The 20983-nt window shown below is 37.1% G+C and overlaps 1 protein-coding gene across 4 annotated transcripts in view; it reads right to left on the reverse strand.

Moving 5' to 3' along the window:
* The window catches only part of Tox (thymocyte selection associated high mobility group box), a 308061-nt gene that overhangs the window by 121072 nt on the left and 166006 nt on the right, over window positions 1-20983 (reverse strand). For all 4 annotated transcript variants that reach the window (XM_069990773.1, XM_069990774.1, XM_069990776.1 and 1 more), the window contains exon 3: window positions 10402-10644. In XM_069990773.1, coding sequence (XP_069846874.1) covers window positions 10402-10644 — 243 coding nt within the window. The remainder of the gene's footprint in view (window positions 1-10401; window positions 10645-20983) is intronic.

Genomic DNA, 20983 nt, shown 5'->3' on the forward strand with positions numbered 1-20983 from the left:
AAATGTAACAAAACCTAAACTCGCTCTTAAAACATTTCCTGTGCTCTAGATAATTATAGTAAATGAATAATGCAGAAAGTGATGTTTTGAAATGAGATTAGTTCCTTGTTGTAGATGAATTCTCCCATAACTTCATGACAAAATAGGTATTTAATGCAAGATTTTAATATTAAAAGTCTACTTGTATGAGTCAAACTAAGAGTAAGCCAAAGGTAAAATTATTTTATAATTTAAAGAAGACCAATAAGCCAGGTGCCAGTGGCTCACCCCTGTAATCCCAGTTACTCAGGATGTTGAGATTTGAAGATCTCAGTTTGAAGCCAGACTGGGCAGAAAAGTCTCATGACACATTTATCTCCAATTAACCACTCAATTTGAATTGGAGTTGTGGTTCAAGTGGCACTGTGGTCGAGCATTAGTCTTGAGTAGAAAGAGGCTCAAGGACAGCACCCAGACCCTGAGTTCAAAGCCTACAACTGACAAAAAAGAAGACCACAATGTGATATGGAAAACATTTCATATACATTAATTCTCTATAGTGCTAGCTACTTCTCTCCAAGATTTAGGAGCAACTAGGCAGAAATACGTTCCTTTAAATGTCTTGTCATTTTACTGATAGTTTTTCTCCATAAAAAATAACTCTACTCAAAAGATAAAAGCATTCGTCTGAACAAAAGGATCAACTATAATTAATAATTAATTAATAAACACTTCAATTTAATTGTAACACGAGTTAGGAATGATTAGAAGTCAGTTAATTAAGTATTAGTACTTCAAAATATTACAAATATAAAAAGGTCAGGTTCATTTAGTTATATTGAAAGCATTATAGGAAGCTCAAACATTTAGACCCCATGATATATACTATATATTTTTATAAACTGGAATGTTTGTATCATTTTAGAAGATTAAACAGCTTAGAAAGGACAAGACATAGTGATGCAGGTTGTAATCTCAGCTACTCAGGAGGCAGACATTGTGAGGATTTTGGATCAAGGCCAGTCCAAGCAAAAAGTTTTTATCTTTCCAACAAGCTGGATGTAGTTGCATGCGTCTTAACTATGTTGGGCACTAACTAGGAGGATCATGAAATAGGCAAAAGCATTGTTAGGGGCATGGTTCAAATGATAGAGCATTTGCTTAGCCACTGTGGGGCTCTGAATTAAAACCCTAATGCTGCCAAAAAAGATATGTAAAAACAAAAAGCAATATTAGTCGAGTAGCTGTTTTCCTCAGTTGAAAAAAAAAACTGAGTGAGAGAAGAGGTAGGTAGGGGAAAGACGGGTAAAAATATTGAAAGGGGTGACATTGATCAAGGTATGTTGTATGTATAAACTGTTTTGTTAAATGGCAACTCCTTTGTATACCTACCTAAAAATAGTAAGTAAAAACCAAAAACCCAGTGTCTCCAAAGAGAACCAACAGGTTCATTCATGCATTTGACCAGAAACAGTAACTGAGCAGCTACAATGGCCTATGAAAATCTAAGAATATCTGTAATTTCTGTATGAAGGTCTTAATAATGGAAACAAACCAGCTCTTAGGGTATGTAAATCCTCTTCTCTGTAAGGAGCTTGAAGCAAAGTAAGAGAGAACAAGAAACATGCTTCTCCACAGGCAGTGCATAACCTTAGTGTTCTCATGCTGGATTGTAAAGGATACAGAGAAAGAGTCTTTGATACTTGAAGTGTTTTCTCCATTACTGCTTAGGAGGTAGGAGATAGAACATTTGATAAGCCTGAAATAAGATGGGTAGGTGAACAAAGCACTCAGAGCTCGGTTCTAGAAAAGTCAGTGAGGAACAGACTACACAGAAACACACATTCAGGCACAGCATCCAGATTAGCACTGTAGTCCAGAGCCAGGCTCTACTTACACCATTTTACTACATTCTCTTCGAATTTTCATCCTGAGGATTGAACCCAGGACCTCTGCTTGCCAAATACATGCTCTACCACAGAGCTATATGCTCAGCCCAGAACTCCCAGGCTCTGCTTTTATTTGCTGTTTATTTTTGCTTCTATTTTTCATCTCATTTGTATGTTACTGTACTTTCCCCAAACACCATCCTCAATACTTCAGAAAGCATGTTTTTGAAACCAATTCAAGGTTACAGCTAGGGATTCAAAGCTCACTGCTACTACCTTGGAATTCATTCTTAGAATCTATTTGTCCAAAGACAAATATGTATATACAACTCTATTTCCTTTCTTCACCTTATTTGCTAAAGGCTATTTAACCAATGGATACGCAGCCAAAGATACCTTGAAGAGTAAATAACATCATGATAGCCTTCCCAGATGTTTGCCTTCAGGATGTAATATGTGTTACACAGAGACAAGATGGAAAATTGCCAACTAGTTGTCAATGCTATAAGAAGCACACCAAAAGAAAGTTAAATGAGAGGCAAAGATTAAATATATCAGCAATTAGTGACTACTGAAAAGACCATCATAAAACATCCATGATGGGTCAGACAATAATTTGAAACATTCCAGTCATCATCACTAATCTCAAAATGCCCAGTATTGTCTTCCAGAGTGGTCACATTCCTTATGATTATACAAATGTACTTTTCTTTTAAGGGAAAGTTAATTTGATTTAGAAGTTGAAAAACAATGACCTTTGTGGAAAGGTTCATGGAAATGGGGTTACTTGGGCCAGGTAAAACACAACTATAGAACTGACTTAATAAATGTCAAATGGTTGAAATCAACTGTTCTTGAGACATTCAGATGACTGAAGCAAACAGAGAAGGCAGAAACTGTAGGAAGAGATTTTGATTTAATTTTAATAAGGAACTTCCTGGAAGGAACCTAACTCTCTTACTGCAGTTTAACTTAATGTTACCAGGTTAATTAAACATAAACAGACTACCATGGAATCTTGGCTATTAGATAGGAAACCACATATCTTAAATGGTTTAGATTTACCCTGCATACACTGAAGAGGATGAATTGAGTAACTCCCAGAGTTTACTTATAGAAGATTATATAACAGATTTTTTATAGTTTTTTTTTTAACTTTTAATGTACATGAGGGAGGTCCACATTCATATGAACTCTAAGACTAAAGAAAAAATAAAAGTCTTATATGTCAGTGAAGCTTGAGTTTGCTTATTTGGCATGAAAAGGAAAAGTGTTAGTTTTGAATTGGCGCTTTTCCTGAACATTAATAGGAAGATCTAAGTTTGGAATATTTTATTACAGCAAAAAAAATAGTCCCAAATCATTAACATACCAAGTCCATGGAACCACTTATCAATGCCACATACAAAGTAAGACTAGTGTTGAGCAGAGAACAGACTTAAGTAGACTTTTATAACTGATGACAAACAATGTTTATTAGGAGTTTGTTCAAAAAAAGAAAGCTCATTTACATATGGTAAAAAATAAGAACAAACAAATTCTTCATAGTATTAAGTGGTTTAATAGATTGCTTCATGTTCTGTACTATTCATAAAGGAAAATATGTTTTGTGGAGAATCAGAGTATGATTTCTAAGTATTTGATGAATTATGAACATAATGCTAAATATAATTTATTCTTCATCCTTTGTGCTTCTGTTAAAGTGGGAAAAATCATGTCTTTTTATTACCCCTTTTCTATTTTTTTTGAAAGGGACATGCCACTGTAACATCCATCCCATCTTAAACTAAACTCCTATTATTCCATGTCTAAACAGGGTTGATGTTCTGAGTTCTATCCTGTCCTGAAAATATCTTCACACATATGCCCTGTTACATATTTTATACATTACATGAAATAAAATGCCTCAAGATTTTGAAAATATTTATTTTAAAAACAGCAATCAAATTGTCTGTAATCACATTTTCTGCTCGGCTTTGAAAGCTGTATTATTCAATATGCCAGTGGTCTTTCCTATAATGGCAACATATTAGAAATTCATGCTGTTCTAATACATCTGAATTCCTTGATGTACGGCACTCCCCATGGGCCCAGAGGAACACTCTGGCTTCCTTTCCCCGAGTTCTGTATCCTACCTACTAAAGTGACAGTTGTGGAAACAGTTGTACAGTGGCCTTTGAATGTAACATGTGCCATGACTGACTGCTAAAAATGACAATAAATCTGAGTATAGACATTATGCTTGCTTTTGTTGCCTGGAAAAGAAAGAAGGCATTTGGGAAATAAACCCCCAATTTTATTGCCTTTTAACATCTTTTTTCCATTTTAAACCCCAGAACTGGAAATTTGAAGCATTGAAAGAAATGAAATCTCCTTTGTTGCTTTCTTTCATTGTAAATTTTCTATAATGTGTCATTAGGAACCACACTCCACAAAAAAAGCCCAGGTTCTAAATGAATCCTTTCTGTGAGGCCATTCTAAAACTTTGCACGGTTTTTCTTTGTATGAAAGAGCTTCTGTTGACTGCACAAAAAAACAAGCAATCGCCACATATAGACTGAGCAGAGAGGCTTGGATGACTTTATACAAGGTTACTTTTTCTTCCCACCAATCCATGATTAAACTCAGCAGTGAATGTATAAGAGTGGGGGGAAAAGAAGAGAGGAGCTTGATTTCAGTTTGTACGAATCAAAGGACTTTTTTTTTTCTGAAGCCATGAATATTTAATATGAGCACTTTCTTATTCTTTTTTCCCCCAAATAGTTTTCTAGCTTCTTTTTAACAACATGAAAACCCCATCCATCCACACAGAGCAAAATCACTTCCACTTTCATGGCAGAATAACATTTTCCCCTCAAAAGAAATGATCTATTCAGCATGCTCAAATATCTTCTTCATAGGCATTTGGCCTTGAAGGAGGAGGCAGTTAAGCCACTGAGAAGGTCCTGTCCATGACAAGAAGCATAACTAAGGAACAAATGGGTGTGATAAGTCGAATAAGTTGTGAATTCTGGACAAGGGTTGTATGGTCTGATAATCAATCACAGGAAAACTCAGAGAGTTACATTTGGACCCAGTGAGCAAGTCCAAACCTACTGGTGGACAGAGTGTGCGATTTGCCCATGGTTAACAAGCTTATCTGACCCTTTCATGCTTCTGTGCAGTTTCTAAGCAGACTCCATTCTCTGAGAAGTGCAGACAAATCAATTACCCACGATGAAAATAACTCAGGGGAATTTTGAGAAATTGAAACTCTTGCCTATTGGGTCATGAATGGCTGTTGAACTTGGACCTAGAGAATAAGAACTAATTGGCACTTATTCAACAGTATGTACTTATAGAAATTCTGCTCTGTTTTACAGTCTGTTCTTGGAATAGAAAGACTCTAAGAAAATGGAATCTTTTGAAAAGTGCCAGAAATCTAACTTGTTGCAGGGATCGGGACACACTACTGAGTAAGAGGTCCTGACTGTGAAAAGGCTTAAGCAAGAAGGTGTAGTGTAAGGAAGCTGTGGTGGGATATTTGGGAAGGGCGACCTCTCCCACTGTGTGCATACACATGATACATGGCTAAGTTAACCTTCAGAAGACAAGTGCACATGTTCTCCCCTGGTGGCTTTTAATGTTTACAGCAAAGAGATTTTTCTCTGAAGGTGCCTAGAGCTTTCTATGTGTATGGCACTAATGGCACTTTGACATTCTATGTCATATTATATCCACTTTCTTCTCTTCACTTTTCTTCCTTTTATTTCTTTCTTCACATAATTGTGCAAAGAGGTTTCAATTCAACATGTCAATTTCTGAGCACGTCCCTTATATCATTCCCTCTGCCTCCCATCTACCTCAAGCATATCCATCTATTCAAGCTACTTTCAGGGATCATTTCTAGTTTGCTATTGTCACTTTTTTCTTCTGGTCCTGATGCTTGAACTAGATCTAGTTGATGTCTCTGAACTCTTTTGCTCGAGGTTAGGGTCAATTTGGCCACATATCCACTTCCACCTTTTTTTTTTGATAGTTAAGGGTCTTGTGGTTTTTTTTTTTTGGAGATAAGGTTCTACAGACTTTTCTGGGCAAGCTGGCTTCAAAATGGAATCCTCAGCTCTCAGCCTCCTGAGTAGTTATGACTATAGGTATGAGCCACCTGTGCCCAGCTTGTTTTCACTTTCTTAAAAGGCAAGGTCTCATTGTGCTTCTCAAATAGACTGCAAATTCCACACCATCTTCCTGCCTCATCCTCCTGAGTATCTGAGTCTGTCTCCCATACCCAAATAGTTTCATTTCACAGCTATGGAGAGTGAGGTGCAAAACAGTTGTATTAGTTATAGCAGCACTGGAATTTGAACTGAGGCTGTGTGAACAATAGACATCAATTATATAAAGATATTCCATAAAAGGTAAAGACTTCTTTGGCTAATAAAAGGGTGCCTTCTTTTTTGACAGAGGCGAAGATTAAGGATTAAAATATAAAGAATTCTTTTGCAAAGTCTTCTCTCCCATGCACTGTTAGCTTTCCCAAAAAAAGTCATCCAGGCTTACTTTTCCCTTTTATCTCCCATTTATTGAACCAACATTTATATACTGTTTCCTACTACTGGCCACTGGTCTAAGCAATTTTTCAAATTCCTTCAACCTTCTGGAGTCATGACTACCACTGTCTCCGTATTTCCAGATAATGAAGCTAGAGTATTTATTGGCTGAGCCATCTAGCAATCACTTACCTACTCTAACCTCCATTGTTCATTTGTAAATATAGTAAGCATCACAATAATATCTAAAAATTATGCAGTGGGTAAATAAGAAATACGCTTTAGCTCTCTGACCCATCTGAATCCTCAAAGATTTCACAATCCCAACAGCAAAAGGCTCAACTTAAATTATTACATTGAAGAGGTTCTGGAAAAGACAGTTGGAGATGATAGATAGATAGATAGATAGATAGATAGATAGATAGATAGATAGATAGATAGATAGAAATTCTCTACTCAGTGTGGTTTACACTTACAAAATTTAAAAATTTACAGCAAATTCCTTATTTAGAATCTACAGTTTTTAGTTTTTATTGATTGATTCTCTGTTGTAAATAACCTTAATCTCAGAAGAACTATAATTGCTGGGTGGACAGTGTTTATATCCTGATCTTCTTAGCTATTCTTATACTGTCTTCATGGCATTTGTAACATAAATTGCCTAACATATAAATATAGTTCAAAAATTTTGGCAAGCCTTTCAATAGTTTGACTATTTTAAAATATTTTTTAGCGTAAATGTCTTAGTTGATATCCCAAACCTATATATTTATGAGATTTTATATGACATTTTGATTCTTATATGCATTATGTAATAATTGTCTTTGTAATCACATAAGGCAGGAGTAAAGTTGTCAGGATAAGAGTTTTAGCAAGGCTTTTTTTTTTTTTACAAAGAGATATGATGAGAAAATCCTATTCAAGGAACATACTCCCTTAGTGCTTTTAAAAGATAAAATAGAAAACTATGCAGGGTGAAGGGTTGTTCTTTAAACTCACATCCATACTGAATGACGTACACACTGAGGAATGGCATTCTAGTCATGCAATAGCCCAAGAACTAAAGAAGCTCTTTGTTTCTTAAAAGAGTTGGTAGACAAAAGACAACCCGTGCTTCTTCCAACTTTGTAAGATTTCTATTGCAACTTTAGCATGTCTCAAATTCTGGCTCATGCAATCTAGCCAGAAAGATTTAAACCTTTAATCTCCATGTTAACTTTCTCCAAGATCATATTGACTTGAAAAAAAATAGGTCTTATACATACTTGGTGATAGAATTCGCATCATTAATGAGAACTATACTGTCTAATATAGTAAATACCAGGTGCTCCCCTTTCTCCACCTCCTGCTCTTCTTTTTGGGTTTCTTGAGATAGGATCTCTCTACATCCCTGTAGAGCCCCACACCGGCCTTGAACACATGATCCTCCTGCCCTAGCCTCCCAAATGCTGAGATTATAGGCATGTACCACTGCACATGGCATGCATGTGGCTTCTTAAATGTCAAAGACATAAATTGAAATCAATAGAATTTTTCTCCTTCAATCAAATTGGCTGTGCACAGAAGCCAGGAGCCTTGGCTACTGGGCAGCAAGTTATACAAGACAAGTGCATCACACACAGTTGGATGGAACAGAGCCAAAGCTTGTCTAAAGTCTCATCAACACTAGCATAGGCTGCACTAGCATGGCTTATAGCATTAAATGCAAGGATCAGGACTGTAATAGGCAAAATAGATATGCACCTCCACAGTGTGGTTGGAGAGATAATTGGTAAGCTCACCATCCAGTGGAAAGGACTCAAATTCCGGAGCTATATGGCAAATTGAATTTGTCTCCTGTCCACCTTGAAAAGAGTTCCAAGCTCCAAGGGCAACATATTGAGGTTAAAAACCACCAAGTTCAGTTAGTTTGTCAAAGGGCTGGGGAAGGAAGAGATAGAGAAGTTCAATGGCAGAAGCTCCTAATAGAGAGAGTAAGGAAGGCACGACTGAGAACGACTGACTCTAGAACGTGGCAGGCTTCTGGTTGTAGATAAGTCCAGTTCTGAGTGTGCCCTGGAAGGATGGAGGAGTGCCATGGGCAGTAAGTTGGAAAATATCCCTCATCCACAGTTACTGAAGCTGCACACACAGATCTCAAACCCAGACTGGTCCCCCGAGCACAGAGGAGCACTGTTGAGGGTAAAATATGACTAGAAAAGAGGTAAAATTCATGATGAAAAAGGCTTTTGAGACTTAAATTGTATAAGCTGAGAATGTCTTATTCTTCCTCTGGCCAGATCCTATTCCCACCTCAACGACAGAGCACGAAAGGCAAGACTTACACAACTATACGGAATGTCACACACACTGGCTACATTCTTCCTTGGCTTCACACGGGGCAGTATCAATGGGCTGAAGCACAACCGGGCGCCTCATTGGGTTCTGGCTCTGCAGTCTTAATCCCAAAGAAGCCCAGGCATGTATTTTGTCAAGGTGATGATACTGAGGTAGAACATTTTTCAGATTCATACATTTAGCTTATTTGCTTTAAAATGTCCAGTTTCCAGTTTATAAAGCCATAGTTAATATTCATAGGCTACATCTACATGGACAGAATATAATCTGACAAAGCAGGGCAAGTTGGGGCTCTCCTCTATGAACATATTGCAAATGAGTTCTCCTCCCTGGGCCAGTCAGCTGTAGATTTCAGTATTCTATGAACCATGTGGCATTCAGCTTCATTCTCCAAAGCAACTACTCTGGGGTTTCTTTCAACTCATAATCAACTCTATCCCCTTATGCTCATGATTGCCTGAAAAGCCTTCCTGAAAAGTCAGTCAATGTGGCGATACAGCTGCAAATGGTTTCAATAAGTAGAAATATAGATGTACTGAGAGGGAGCTCATCAGTTTCTTCATTGTGAAGATCACTACATTGTTTGGTGGCCTATGAAAACAAGACAGTTGGCTCGACTTTATGCAACTGAACAGCAAAAAGCAAAAGCACACAATGACCTGATCAGAAGCTCTAACCTTGGACTTAAGTGACTGACACTATATTTTCTTTCCTTAGAATACAGAAAAAATTATTGTTTATAGATGATATTAAAACCAGAAGCAAAGTTCTTGCAACAAGCCATAGTTTCTCAATTATGCACTGCTTGTTGAAAATATAGACCCTTGAACTCTTTTGGTTAGGGGTAGGGACTTGGCTTTTTTTTTGGCTAGTTTTCTGGCTGATAAACATCCCACTAGATTTGAGAAATTCTGACTACTAATTCACAGGGACAAAATGTCCCATATACTAAACACCTTCATGGAGATGGATTTTGACTGAAGAAATTATATATCCAAAATAGAAATGAAAACTCTTTTTTGTGTGTGTGTGTGCTGAATTTGAGAGTAAAGAACAGGATTAAGGCTGACAGCAGTTCCTCTTCAGAAGACATGGGTATCTTACTTGTGGAGAGAAATCCAACACAACAAAGGAGGTGGCATCATTTATGATTGCTTTTTATCTGAAAACTGATAAGCCACTTTGAATGACAGCACAGTCAAACAGTACATAATATGTTGGGTTTTAAGTACAAGTGAGAGCACATGTAATAATTGATTTAGATTTGACTTATATATGAAATGTAAAATTGCTTTTTTAGTTTATTATTATTATTATTTTGTCTGCCAGTATTGGGCCTTCAACTCAGGGCCTGGGGACTGTCATTTAGCGTTTTATTCAAGGCTGACACTGAACCACTTGAGCTCCACTTCTGGCCTTCTGGCTTTTTGCTAGTTAAATAGACATAAAAGTCACATGGACTTTCCTGCCCCAGCTTGCTTTGAACCATGATCGTCAGATTTCAGCTTCCTAAGTAGCTAGGATTACTGGAATGAGCCACGGGTGTGAGAATATTTTCTATGGAAAAATGCCCTCTTATTTTTGCACAATTTATAGGTATTGTATGAAACTGTCCCTTGGTTTTATTGTCTGTCACTTCCTGACACAAGCAGATAGCAGATTCTTACCACAGAGATGGAGTTGGAGAGGAGCGTCCCATCCTGGCTCAGCATGTTGGACACGGTGATCTCAGGGAGGTCCATATTCTGTGCATGGAATGGGAGCAGGCCATTGTGGTTCATTGGGTGACACAGAGAATGGTAACCTGACTCGACTTCATTCAGGTGTACCAGTGAGTGGTCTGGGAGGGAGGGAGGAGTGATGGGTGGAATGTTAAAGTCTTCACTTTCCAGACTTGGACCAGGGTAGGACTGAAAAGACAAGAGGGACATTGTTGCCAGTGAGCATCTCTTTGTTCATGAACGATTGCACATGAGCCTGTGGATATGATTACAAGCAGCATTATGGATTTGGCCAAGACATTTCAAATGTTCAGATTACCCTGCTACGATTTCACTGTTATGCAGGGAAGAAAATTGCTTCAAAGGCATATCCACTTCTGGTATAAAGACCACTTCCATTAGGTGGTTTTATTTTTCCAGGAAGTTGAATTCAAACAGATTTCAAAGGTCCCATTAAAATTTTCCAGAGTTTTAATCTAGCTGAATACCTTTTTCATAAGAATTGTAGGGAAGGAAGGCAATTTATAAAATTAATATTTGATCAAACATGTTTCATAGACTCCCTACTGCTTAGATTATGGGATGTAATAAAAATGAGTTCCAGAAGTCTGTAGCAATTGCTTTTGGGTTTTTCAAAGCTACCTGCTCAGAGTTGACAAAAGAAAAGTTATTAGAAAAGAAGTAATCTAAGCACATTGCCAAAGTAAGAGTATGTTGAAAGTTTGATGTATTTTTAAGTACTATCAAAATGAATTTTATTACAAAGATTGTTGTCATTTAAATAAAAGAATGCTTTCATGATTTCAATTAACATGTGTTTGATTTTTGCCTAAAAGCTGATAAATAATATTATATCCATTTAAGTTCACTGTGAAAGACAAACTAAAATACTAATATTATTATGATACTAATTTTGAAATAAAAGTCAGTCTGTAAAACAAATATCACTAATACACCTGGGGCGTTTCTTTTACAAACTAACTTTTGATAAAATGGAAAAGGAGGGAGGGGTGAAGGAAGGAAAAGGTTATCTGGAAACTCTCCCTTTTAGAAGTGGAATGTGGTACAAGTGGATATAAACATAAAGAAAGAACAGAATAAAGAAACATTGTTAGCAATTAATATCAATACACACAATACGCAGCCATCCTTTGTAGAACAGGTGTTATAATATGAAAAGAAACATTTGGTCTAGATAATTCTTACAAGCCTATCTTTCAAATTAAGAGAGCTTTCACAGTGAAGCTGAAGCCTGTCTTTCAAATTAAGAGGGCCTTCATAGAGTTCACATGCACGGGTAACAAGGATCTCTTGTCTAACAGCACAGCCCCTGCTGTACTGTGGCAAGATCTGAAATGAACAGGCAAACGGTAAGAGCCAAAGAAAGTAATGTAAGGGGTGTTTAGTCAATAAGCTCTATGCTTCCTGGTCCAAGAGTCCAGGCTTATTTTTTCCAGATGCGTTCTATTTGTTTAATGGAAAAGAAAATCTTCAAGTTGCACTTGCTAAATGTTGCACAAGTTTTGATGTATTTGTTTAGGTGCTGTCAGAAGAGGAGGTAAAATGAAGAGCTGCTTTAACATCTGGAATTGAGATGGAGAGGCATGTGTGGGTGAGAGTCTCGAAGTGTATGAAGGGAAGATTTCATTCATCCCTGCCAATGATTTTTCTTAAACAGCTAGCTAACATTCTGTTTAAAAAAAGAAAGTCACTAGCTCTAAAAGTTCAATCATCTGTTACCAATGTCTTCTGTTAACAATATATTTCTGATCTGAAAAATATGTTAGTGTTCTGTATCCAAGTTACAGTTTGATCAAATTCTCTGATATATTTTAGATCCAAGTGTATAGCTCTAAATAGGCAATTCCATCTTCAAATATTCATAGAAGTATAAAAGATGCACAACTGGGAGATAGAAGGGAAGGAACATTTATTAATGCTTGCTTCATATAAAGAAAGCATTTCATTTCCTCCCTCCCTCCTTCCATCCCTTCCTTTCTTCCTTCCTTCCACCACCCTCCCTCCCTCCCTCCATCCTTTCCTCCTTAACTCCTTCCCTCCATTCCTTTATTTCTTGTGCCAGAATTGGCACTTAAACTCATAACCTCTTGCTCTTGTTTGGCTTTTAAATTCAAGGCTGATGCTTTACCACTTGGATCACACCTCTTCTTTCAACTTTTGGTAATTAATTAAAGACATGGACTTTTCTGCCTGGTCTGACTTCAAATCTCAATTTTCAGATCTCAACCTCCTAAGTAGCTAAGATCACAGATATGAGCCACCAATACCTGGTTGTTTTCTTCATGTAAACATTACAATAATCCTTTGTGTGTCTATTATTACTCCTCATTTTCCCAAAAGGGGAAACCAAGGCTCAGAAGTTTAACAACGTGTCTAATTTCACATGGCTGGTAAATCATTTAACATAGATGGGGATGGATATTTGAAGAAAGGGAGCATTTTTGTTGCAGTGATACCTACATAAGTGATTCAGGTCTTACTATTTTGTTACTTTGAATGACACAAAATGGTCATTACCCAACTGTTTTTGTTAAACTAAATTTCATAATTTAAGAATTAATATTAGCATTAGTAACAGGCTTTTTTTTGACCCAAATTCCACCTAAAGCCCACCCATTAAAACTAAATATTTACATGAGCACAGGAATTCATAAATTGTCTCTTTGTAAATATCTCAAATAAAGAATCTGTGGTGCACATGTTCCCGCCCTTCCCACCCCCCACCCCTCCTTGCCCCCAGTAGTACTAGGAATTAAACTCAGTACATCAAACTCTCACTTGGCTTTTTCATTCAAGGCTGGTACATCACCGCTTGAATCACATCTCCACTTCTCCACTCCTGGCTTTCTGCTGATTAATGGGAGATTAGAGTCTCATGAATTTTGCTTCCCTGGCTGGCTTTGAACTGTGATCTTCAGTTCTCAGTCTCCTGAGAAGCTAGGATTACAGGCCTGATAAACCAGCACTCAGCCTGGTATGTCTCTTTTAAGGAGTTAATCACGGCCAATTTAAATTTCCCTGAATAAGGCACCATTAATACAAAGTTACAGGAAAACATGTTTTTAATTTTAGAAAAGCTATTACACCTCTGCAAATACTAAGGGATATTCTATCCAGGGTATGCTAAGGCTTTATATTCTAAAGTTTCTTCAGTTGTTAAATCTTAATTTGTGGTGTTTTAAGGGAAGGTTTAATTGGTATCACTTTACATTTGGTGATAACAATTGTACTGCAATTTAGCTAAGCTACATGGTTTATTTTCATGTAATTACACATTAAGGTTATTTAATACATGCAATTATATACCAAAACCACAGATTCCACAACTTAACTGGTAATGAGTAGTTATGTGGGTCAGGAATTTTAACAACCTAAGGTTACCTAGCAATTTCTATGCTTTGCATTATAAAGCATGATATGGCTATCTGCCTTGAGACTATTAAAGTGTAACTAATGCCATATAAAAGTATTGTGGTAATTGTTTAAATGCCAAAATGTCCCAGAACTTTAAAAATTGTTCAATGTCAGACTAATGACTAAATTTTAAAATGTAAAATTGAATTGACTAATTTCCCAATATCAATTCCTATGACATAAGAAGCTCACTTTGATTTTAAAAAAATCTAATAGGAATCTGTTTAACTTAACAGTACTGAAGTTTTAGAGCTGATTTGTAGCTTGGGAAGGGAATGTAATGTAATAGGATATGACTCAATATTTTATCTTATTCCTCATGAGGCTGGTTACAATTTGTGTTAGATGTTTGCTGAATGAATAAACAAAAGAATAACTGAATGCCTGCCTGCATGGATGAATGCTACAGAGAGTCTTTAAAAGCATGAAGTTTGTGAATATACTACTGTTATTCCACAGGGTTGAATAATTATCTTGTACTCCCAGGACTGTCCTGGCCAGTTGACAGCACAGTATGCAATATTCAACTCACAGTGTATAAGTAGTCCAAAAATATCCTGTTGGCACAGTTAAGAGTTTGGGCAACCTAAGGAAAGCTGGATGGAATGGACTGGATTTTGTATCCCCTGGGCTGCTGCTCTGGATCCTGAAAGTGGGATGCACTGATTATCCTACAGTGACACACAGATTCCAGAGGATTCTGAAAGTAGAGCTTGGGATGCTCTTGGCTCTTAGTGCTGCTGAATTGTGATGCCCTCTGCAGACAGGCAGCAGGCCACCTCAAGGGACTGCTGAGGAGACTGAAACAGTGGCAAAGTCCCAGTTAGATGAACGAACACAGGAAGGTACTGTGGTGACAGGAGAAGGATCTGAGGCTGGTGCAGAGGAGGCTCCATGAGGCCAGTGGGTGACATGAAGGACCTGCCTTGCTTGCCACTGTTTCAGGACTTTTTCTGATTCCCACAAGTTTCAATGAGGACTTGAGTTTAAACAATCAGTCATCCTCTAAATCTGTCAGAAACCAAGATTATTTGGTACTTCCAAAAGGCTTTCCATATCCTCATGAAACCTCAGTACTATCTGTGTGTGTGTGTGTGTGTGTGTGAGAGAGAGAGAGAGAGAGAGAGAGAGAGAGAGAGAGAGAGAGAGAGAGAGAGAGAGAGAGAGAGAGAGAGAGAGAGAGAGAGAGAGAGAGAGAGAATGAATATCTGGGTTAAAAACCATAAAGGAATTAATGCCATACTCTAGGAGGCTTTATGGACAGAGATCAAGTGTAAAATGATGGGGCAGGGCAGGTATGAGCCCTCAAATCTGGCATTGTCCTCCTGATAACTGCCTACAGTTTTTCTTACCCATCCTGTTCTAAAAGCCAGAATAAACCACAGCCTGAATTGGGCCATTTCCCTCTTCCCCATCCATTAATAGAGATCAATAATAACCATCTACACAAAAGAGGAGGAATTATTGGAGGACACTTGGATAAAATCCAGGTCAATATTTCCCATTTACCTTGGATCAAGCTGGAGACAAGTAAGTATGCAACTGACTTGTTCTGAACTATGCCAGCATTCACAATGCAAATGATGAAAAGAACTTAAAATAACATGATTGCTACTTAACTGATTCTCCATCATTTCTAGCCACTCATTAGTTACACACAGAAGGAAGTTCCTTCATGGTGGTGGTGCTGAGATGCATATTTGGAACCCTGAATCCAAACACAGAGGCATCTGCTCACTTTGCCTGAAGGAGGAGCATCCCAGGCACCAAAATGTGGCATGGGGTATACTAGCATGAGATCAGCTAATTCTGGAAAAGAGATGAACAATTCAAAGTTACAAGAGGATTGCTGAAATCATTAGTCATTTAAAAATATTATCATCCTCCAGAGAATATGTTTATAGTCCTAAATACTAGTCATTTTCTTAAAACCTTAAAAGGTGGCATTTGCACATTTATCGTATAAAGTGCTTCATCTTTCTCTGATGAGAACCAGATAAACTTAGACTGGTTGGAAGTGTGCATAATGACTCCTTCAGTGAGTAATAAGAACGATCACAGAGGATATTGGAAAGAATCATGACTTTGGAGTCCAAAGACAAGTCTGGACCCTGAGTTTTTAGAGCATTTATGAGCTTGGGTTCTGAAGCAGATTTCTTATTTCTTTGAGCAGAAGTTTCAAAAGCTCAATTCATGAGGTTCTTAAGAATATTAAAAACAAAAAATATGTAAAATGCCTAATGATATGTTTTCCAGGTAGAGTTTTTTCTCTTGATCTTGGGGACTGAACTTGAGACTTGTTCTTGTTAAGTAGTTAGCCTCTGGTTTGAGCTATGTCACTAGTCCCTTTTGCCCTAAAGTATTTTTTTTTAGTGAATGTCTTGCATTTTTGCTAGTCCTGGCCTCAGACCATGATCCTGCTCTATCTACCTGCCTCCTAGCTAAGATTACAGGCATACATCACCACTCCCAGACTCAAAAGTTTGTTACTAAAGGGCTCATGCTTGTGTAATCACAGCTACTCAGGAAGTGGAGGTATGAAGATTATGATTCAAACACAACCTGGACAAGAAAGTCCATGAAATTTATTTTCTAGCAAAAAGCTGGAAGTAGAGTTGTGGCTCAAGTGAAAGAGTGGCAGCACTTCCATAACTATGGTAGTTAAATGGATTTATATGGGATTTGGATTAGGCCATGTTTAAGTAAATGAACACCTACAGCCAGCATACTAGAGATTGTACTAGAGACTGAAATGCTTCCCACAGTGGTATTGTTCAGGAATTCATTCATTTCTCAAAGTGGAGAATACTGGATCCCACTCACACACAGTATTAATTGCTTCCTATCCCAACAGCATTTCACTTTTCTTTTCATAGAACTAAACTACCTGCTTTAAATTCAGGAATAAGAAAAGTAGAAGACAGGGAGGAAGCAAAGGACACTGAAGGTGCTGAGAGGTGCAAAGGGCCAACAACTAGGCTCCTCCCAGGAGCAACCCAGGCCTGGTGGGTTCTTCACGGTTCAAGTCTTATGACATTAGCAGAAGGCAAATAAATTTGTGAAAAAATGTCCATGTTCAAGTGTGCATCAAAACAAAATGTATGCATTGGCTGTGTCCTTGAAAAGGCTATCTTCTCAGAGAGATTTTCTGGGAAGGCAGTTAAAAAGGATCAAAGGAGGATCCCTTCAGAGACCAAGTGATTGGGGTTAGGAAAGTTCCAGGGGATCCTTCTGTCCTGCTTTGGATTGATCCACTTGCATGTATGTCTTTGCAGCTCTTTGAGAAAAGCCAACATCTGTTCTACAAGTTTTGTCCTCTCTAGCACCATTTCAGTGGGAAAACACTTAATTTCTGGAAGATCACTTAATTTCTGGAAGATCTCATGTCCCTTCGATTGTTTAGTTACACATTCACACTCCTTTTTAATCATACTACTTTACATATTCTATGACCTGGATATTCTGTTTACATTATTTTCCTTTTCTGCCATCTACATTTCCTGAGCCACAGCCTGTTCTTACTTTTATTCTCATTCTACATTATTGCATCTGCAAGTGGAATGTTAATTATGCCGACTTGACTTTTGACGGCTAAGAATTCATGTGTTTATACTGTCCAGACACAGGGCTAATACATCCTGACTGAACCAATAAAGAGTAATTTCTTTGAGACTTTGTCTTTCCTTCTCTTTGTAACATTGAATTCTTTACCAAAGGGGGCACTATATTTCTGGGGTTTTGTCCACATATTGCAATCATTACACACAGCACTCAATCTTTGGTGACAAGAAGTCCCATAACTCAGGAGAATTCAAAAGATATCATCTTATACACATCTTTAAATTATGTGATGGATTCATGCAATCATGCATACACTAAAAAATATGGGTATGGTTATAACATTGTAAAATATGTTTCTCATATAGATCTTTATTTGAAAGATAAATAAATACTATGGCCATCAAACATATCCAGAATGCCTTAATTTTAAATCTGTAACATTATTCATAAAGTCAAGGAGAGAAAAATGTCAATGTTTAAACACCATGTTTCATCTCTTTATTATTGAACATTCCTATAGCATGATTTGAATAACCCAACAGAGAGCAAAAGGAACTGAGAAATTTATTAGAAAAATAATAAACTTCCTGTGTACACTTTTAGAAGTTAAGATATTGCATTAAAATGGTGACTTTTCCCCTCTCCAAAAGGATTTAAACAGCATCTATATCCTTTTCTTTTTATGAGTAGACCTTCAGAAAAAGAAGGTATTATTTTTTCAGATTCTTTTGTCTCTGCATGAACAAGGCTTGATAGCTTGAGACTATAATGTATGACTGTGGAAAGCTTCGGTCTGTTACATAAATCATCTTAACACTCAGCAAGAATTGTCCAACAGTGCCATTGATGTGCTCAAGCCAATGATCCTGCAAACAATTTTTTTGTCTTTTTTCATATGTTAGACAATAGCAATAAATCATCTTTATTTAAAAACACACAATGTACTAATTTTTCAAGCAACAGTTACCAAAGGAAATTTTTGGTAGAAAATATAAGATTTATTTTATTTCTGCTCATTAACTTTTGAAACCTGTGTTAAATAAAAGACAGTGAGTACTCATTTGGTATAGAAGTATCATGTTGTGAGCCTCTCATATACAAAGTACCTACAATGTGATGAGATACAAAGAACCAGAAGACACAGTCTCATGCAAGAAGTGAATTAGAAGAAGGAAATAGGAACTTTGGCTCCTAATAAAGAGCAGCACTCTTTGTCAGATTAAGTCAAGTCATTTCAGAATGTAAAGCAAAGAGGAATTGCTTGAGATTGGTATGATTAAGGATTGCTCTAATCAGACTTACTCTGATAACAGGACTTAGAAATCTAAGATATGACTTCTACTGAAATGAGACAAAGGATGGGGAAGGATTACAGCCCAAACCCTAGACCCAGTTCAGGAAAATGCACACGCAGTAGCAACAAGACTCAAAAGCAAGGTCAAGGTCAAAGTCAGTCTTCAACTTTTGAAATATCTTCAAGAACAAGAATGTTTTGCCAGTTAAAACAAATCAGCATGAGAGCTCAATATAGTATCTACTAGGATTAGAATGCAAGGCAAAAGGTCAGTTGGAAAATGACAATAAAACAACAGTGGGGAAAGCCTAAATAAAACCAGAAAACAAGAGTTGACTTGAGCCTGCCCTGGAGAAAGCCTAACAATGGCTCTTCCTGGGGCTAGGATTAGGAGAGAGAGATCTTTGAACCCTGAGTTCAGGGTTAATAAGCTGAAGCTCCAAGCATTTGGAGGGTATTAAGCAATGTGGATGGGAGAGGGTAGCCTCCTACTCCGCTGTTCAGAGCTGGTACCAGATTCCCCTTCCCATGTGTTGCCAGAAAAGCCCTTAGCTTTTATATTCAGGGGTTTCTCTGACTTTTCTATTAGTAAACTACCGTCACTAAAGATACAAGAACAGGGAAGAGATTTGTTTTCTCCCAGTATTGCTTAGAGATCTACATGACAGTATTTTTAGAGGATGTTTTAAAGCCAAGCTTGTGTATGATTATGATACAGTTACGATGAATAAGGATTAAGAAAAAACCCACAAATCTTTCAAATTCATTTTAGTGCATGCATGCTATTTCATTTTGTTCTTTTGATTGTGATTTCACTCATACAAGTCTGATCACAGAAGCCTAAATTTGGAACTAGGAATGCCAGATGGAGCTCTCAGGTGATCTGTTAAGAGATACTGTTACTTAATTCTTTAGGTCTCAGTTTCTTAATCAATAAAATAGGAATGATAACAATGTTCAGCTCATTAAAGGATTATTACATATAGCACAATGTACATACTCTTGGTAGTATGCTGCTTTATATATAGCAATAACAAATGTTAACTATATTGTTATTGCTATTGTATAATTTAATCTGATCTCATAAAATGGACTATAAATCATTTTTCATGCCAATAGATATCATCTATACTACTGTTTAAATAGCTGCATATTTATCTGCATAGTGCATATTTTATCATTGTTTTCATGCTCTCTTTTAGTCTATCCATTGTCTATTTTGAACACTTAGGAGATTACACAATTTTTCTGACATGAATCACTGTGGTGAATAATTTTATCTATTTATTTCCTTACAATACCACCTAGATTTCTAAATTCATGATTTAAATGGAATCACAGAATGCCCAAGCAGAGGCCTAAGATAGTGACCTTATGGGATTTCTTTTAAATAAAATTTATTAAAAATTAAAGGTTGCCCAAGTTATTTTGCCCCAAATTATTTTAAGCTAGGTGTTGATGGCTTACATCTGTAATCCTAGTGACTCGAGAGTCTGAAATCTGAGGCTCATGTTTCAAAACCAGCCCAAGCAGGAAAATTTGTGAGACTCCTACCTCCAATTAACCACCAAAAAGCCAGAAGTGGAGTTGTAACTCAAGTGAGAGCATGCTATTTTTGAGCAAAAGAGCTAAGGAACACTTCCAGGCCTTGAGTTCAAGCCCCAATACTGAGGCAAAATAGTAACAATAGAAATAACAATGACAATAATATTTTAAACCTTAATGAATTTTATTCAATTATTAAATGTTTTTAAAAATATACACAACGGGCTGGGAAGGTGGCTCAGTGGTAGAGTGCTTGCCTTGCGTGCATGAGGCCTTGGGTTTGATTCTTTAGCATCACATGAGCAGAAAAAGCTGGAAGTGGCGCTGTGGCTCAACTGGTAGAGCAGTAGCCTTGAGCAGAAGAGCTAAGGGAGAGTGCCCAGGCCCAGAGTTCAGGGCCCATGACTGACAAAAACTAAATAAATAAATAAAATATATGTATACATATATGTGTATATATATGTGTGTGTGTATATATATACATATATATACATATATACACACATATATATTACACACACATATATATATACATATACATACACATAACAATGATATGGATTTCTGCCCCCCCCCTCATCCAACTAGTTTTTTAAGTACAATCAAATACTTAAACTTCACTTTCTTCATCTGCAAAATATAGGGCAGGATTGGTACACACATGAAAACAGCTAGTAAAGACAGGGAGGGAAA

This window comes from Dipodomys merriami, unplaced genomic scaffold (assembly GCF_024711535.1).
Source record: "Dipodomys merriami isolate MVZ:Mamm:240054 unplaced genomic scaffold, mDipMer1.0.p SCAF_4, whole genome shotgun sequence".
NCBI classification, from domain to species: Eukaryota; Metazoa; Chordata; class Mammalia; order Rodentia; family Heteromyidae; genus Dipodomys; species Dipodomys merriami.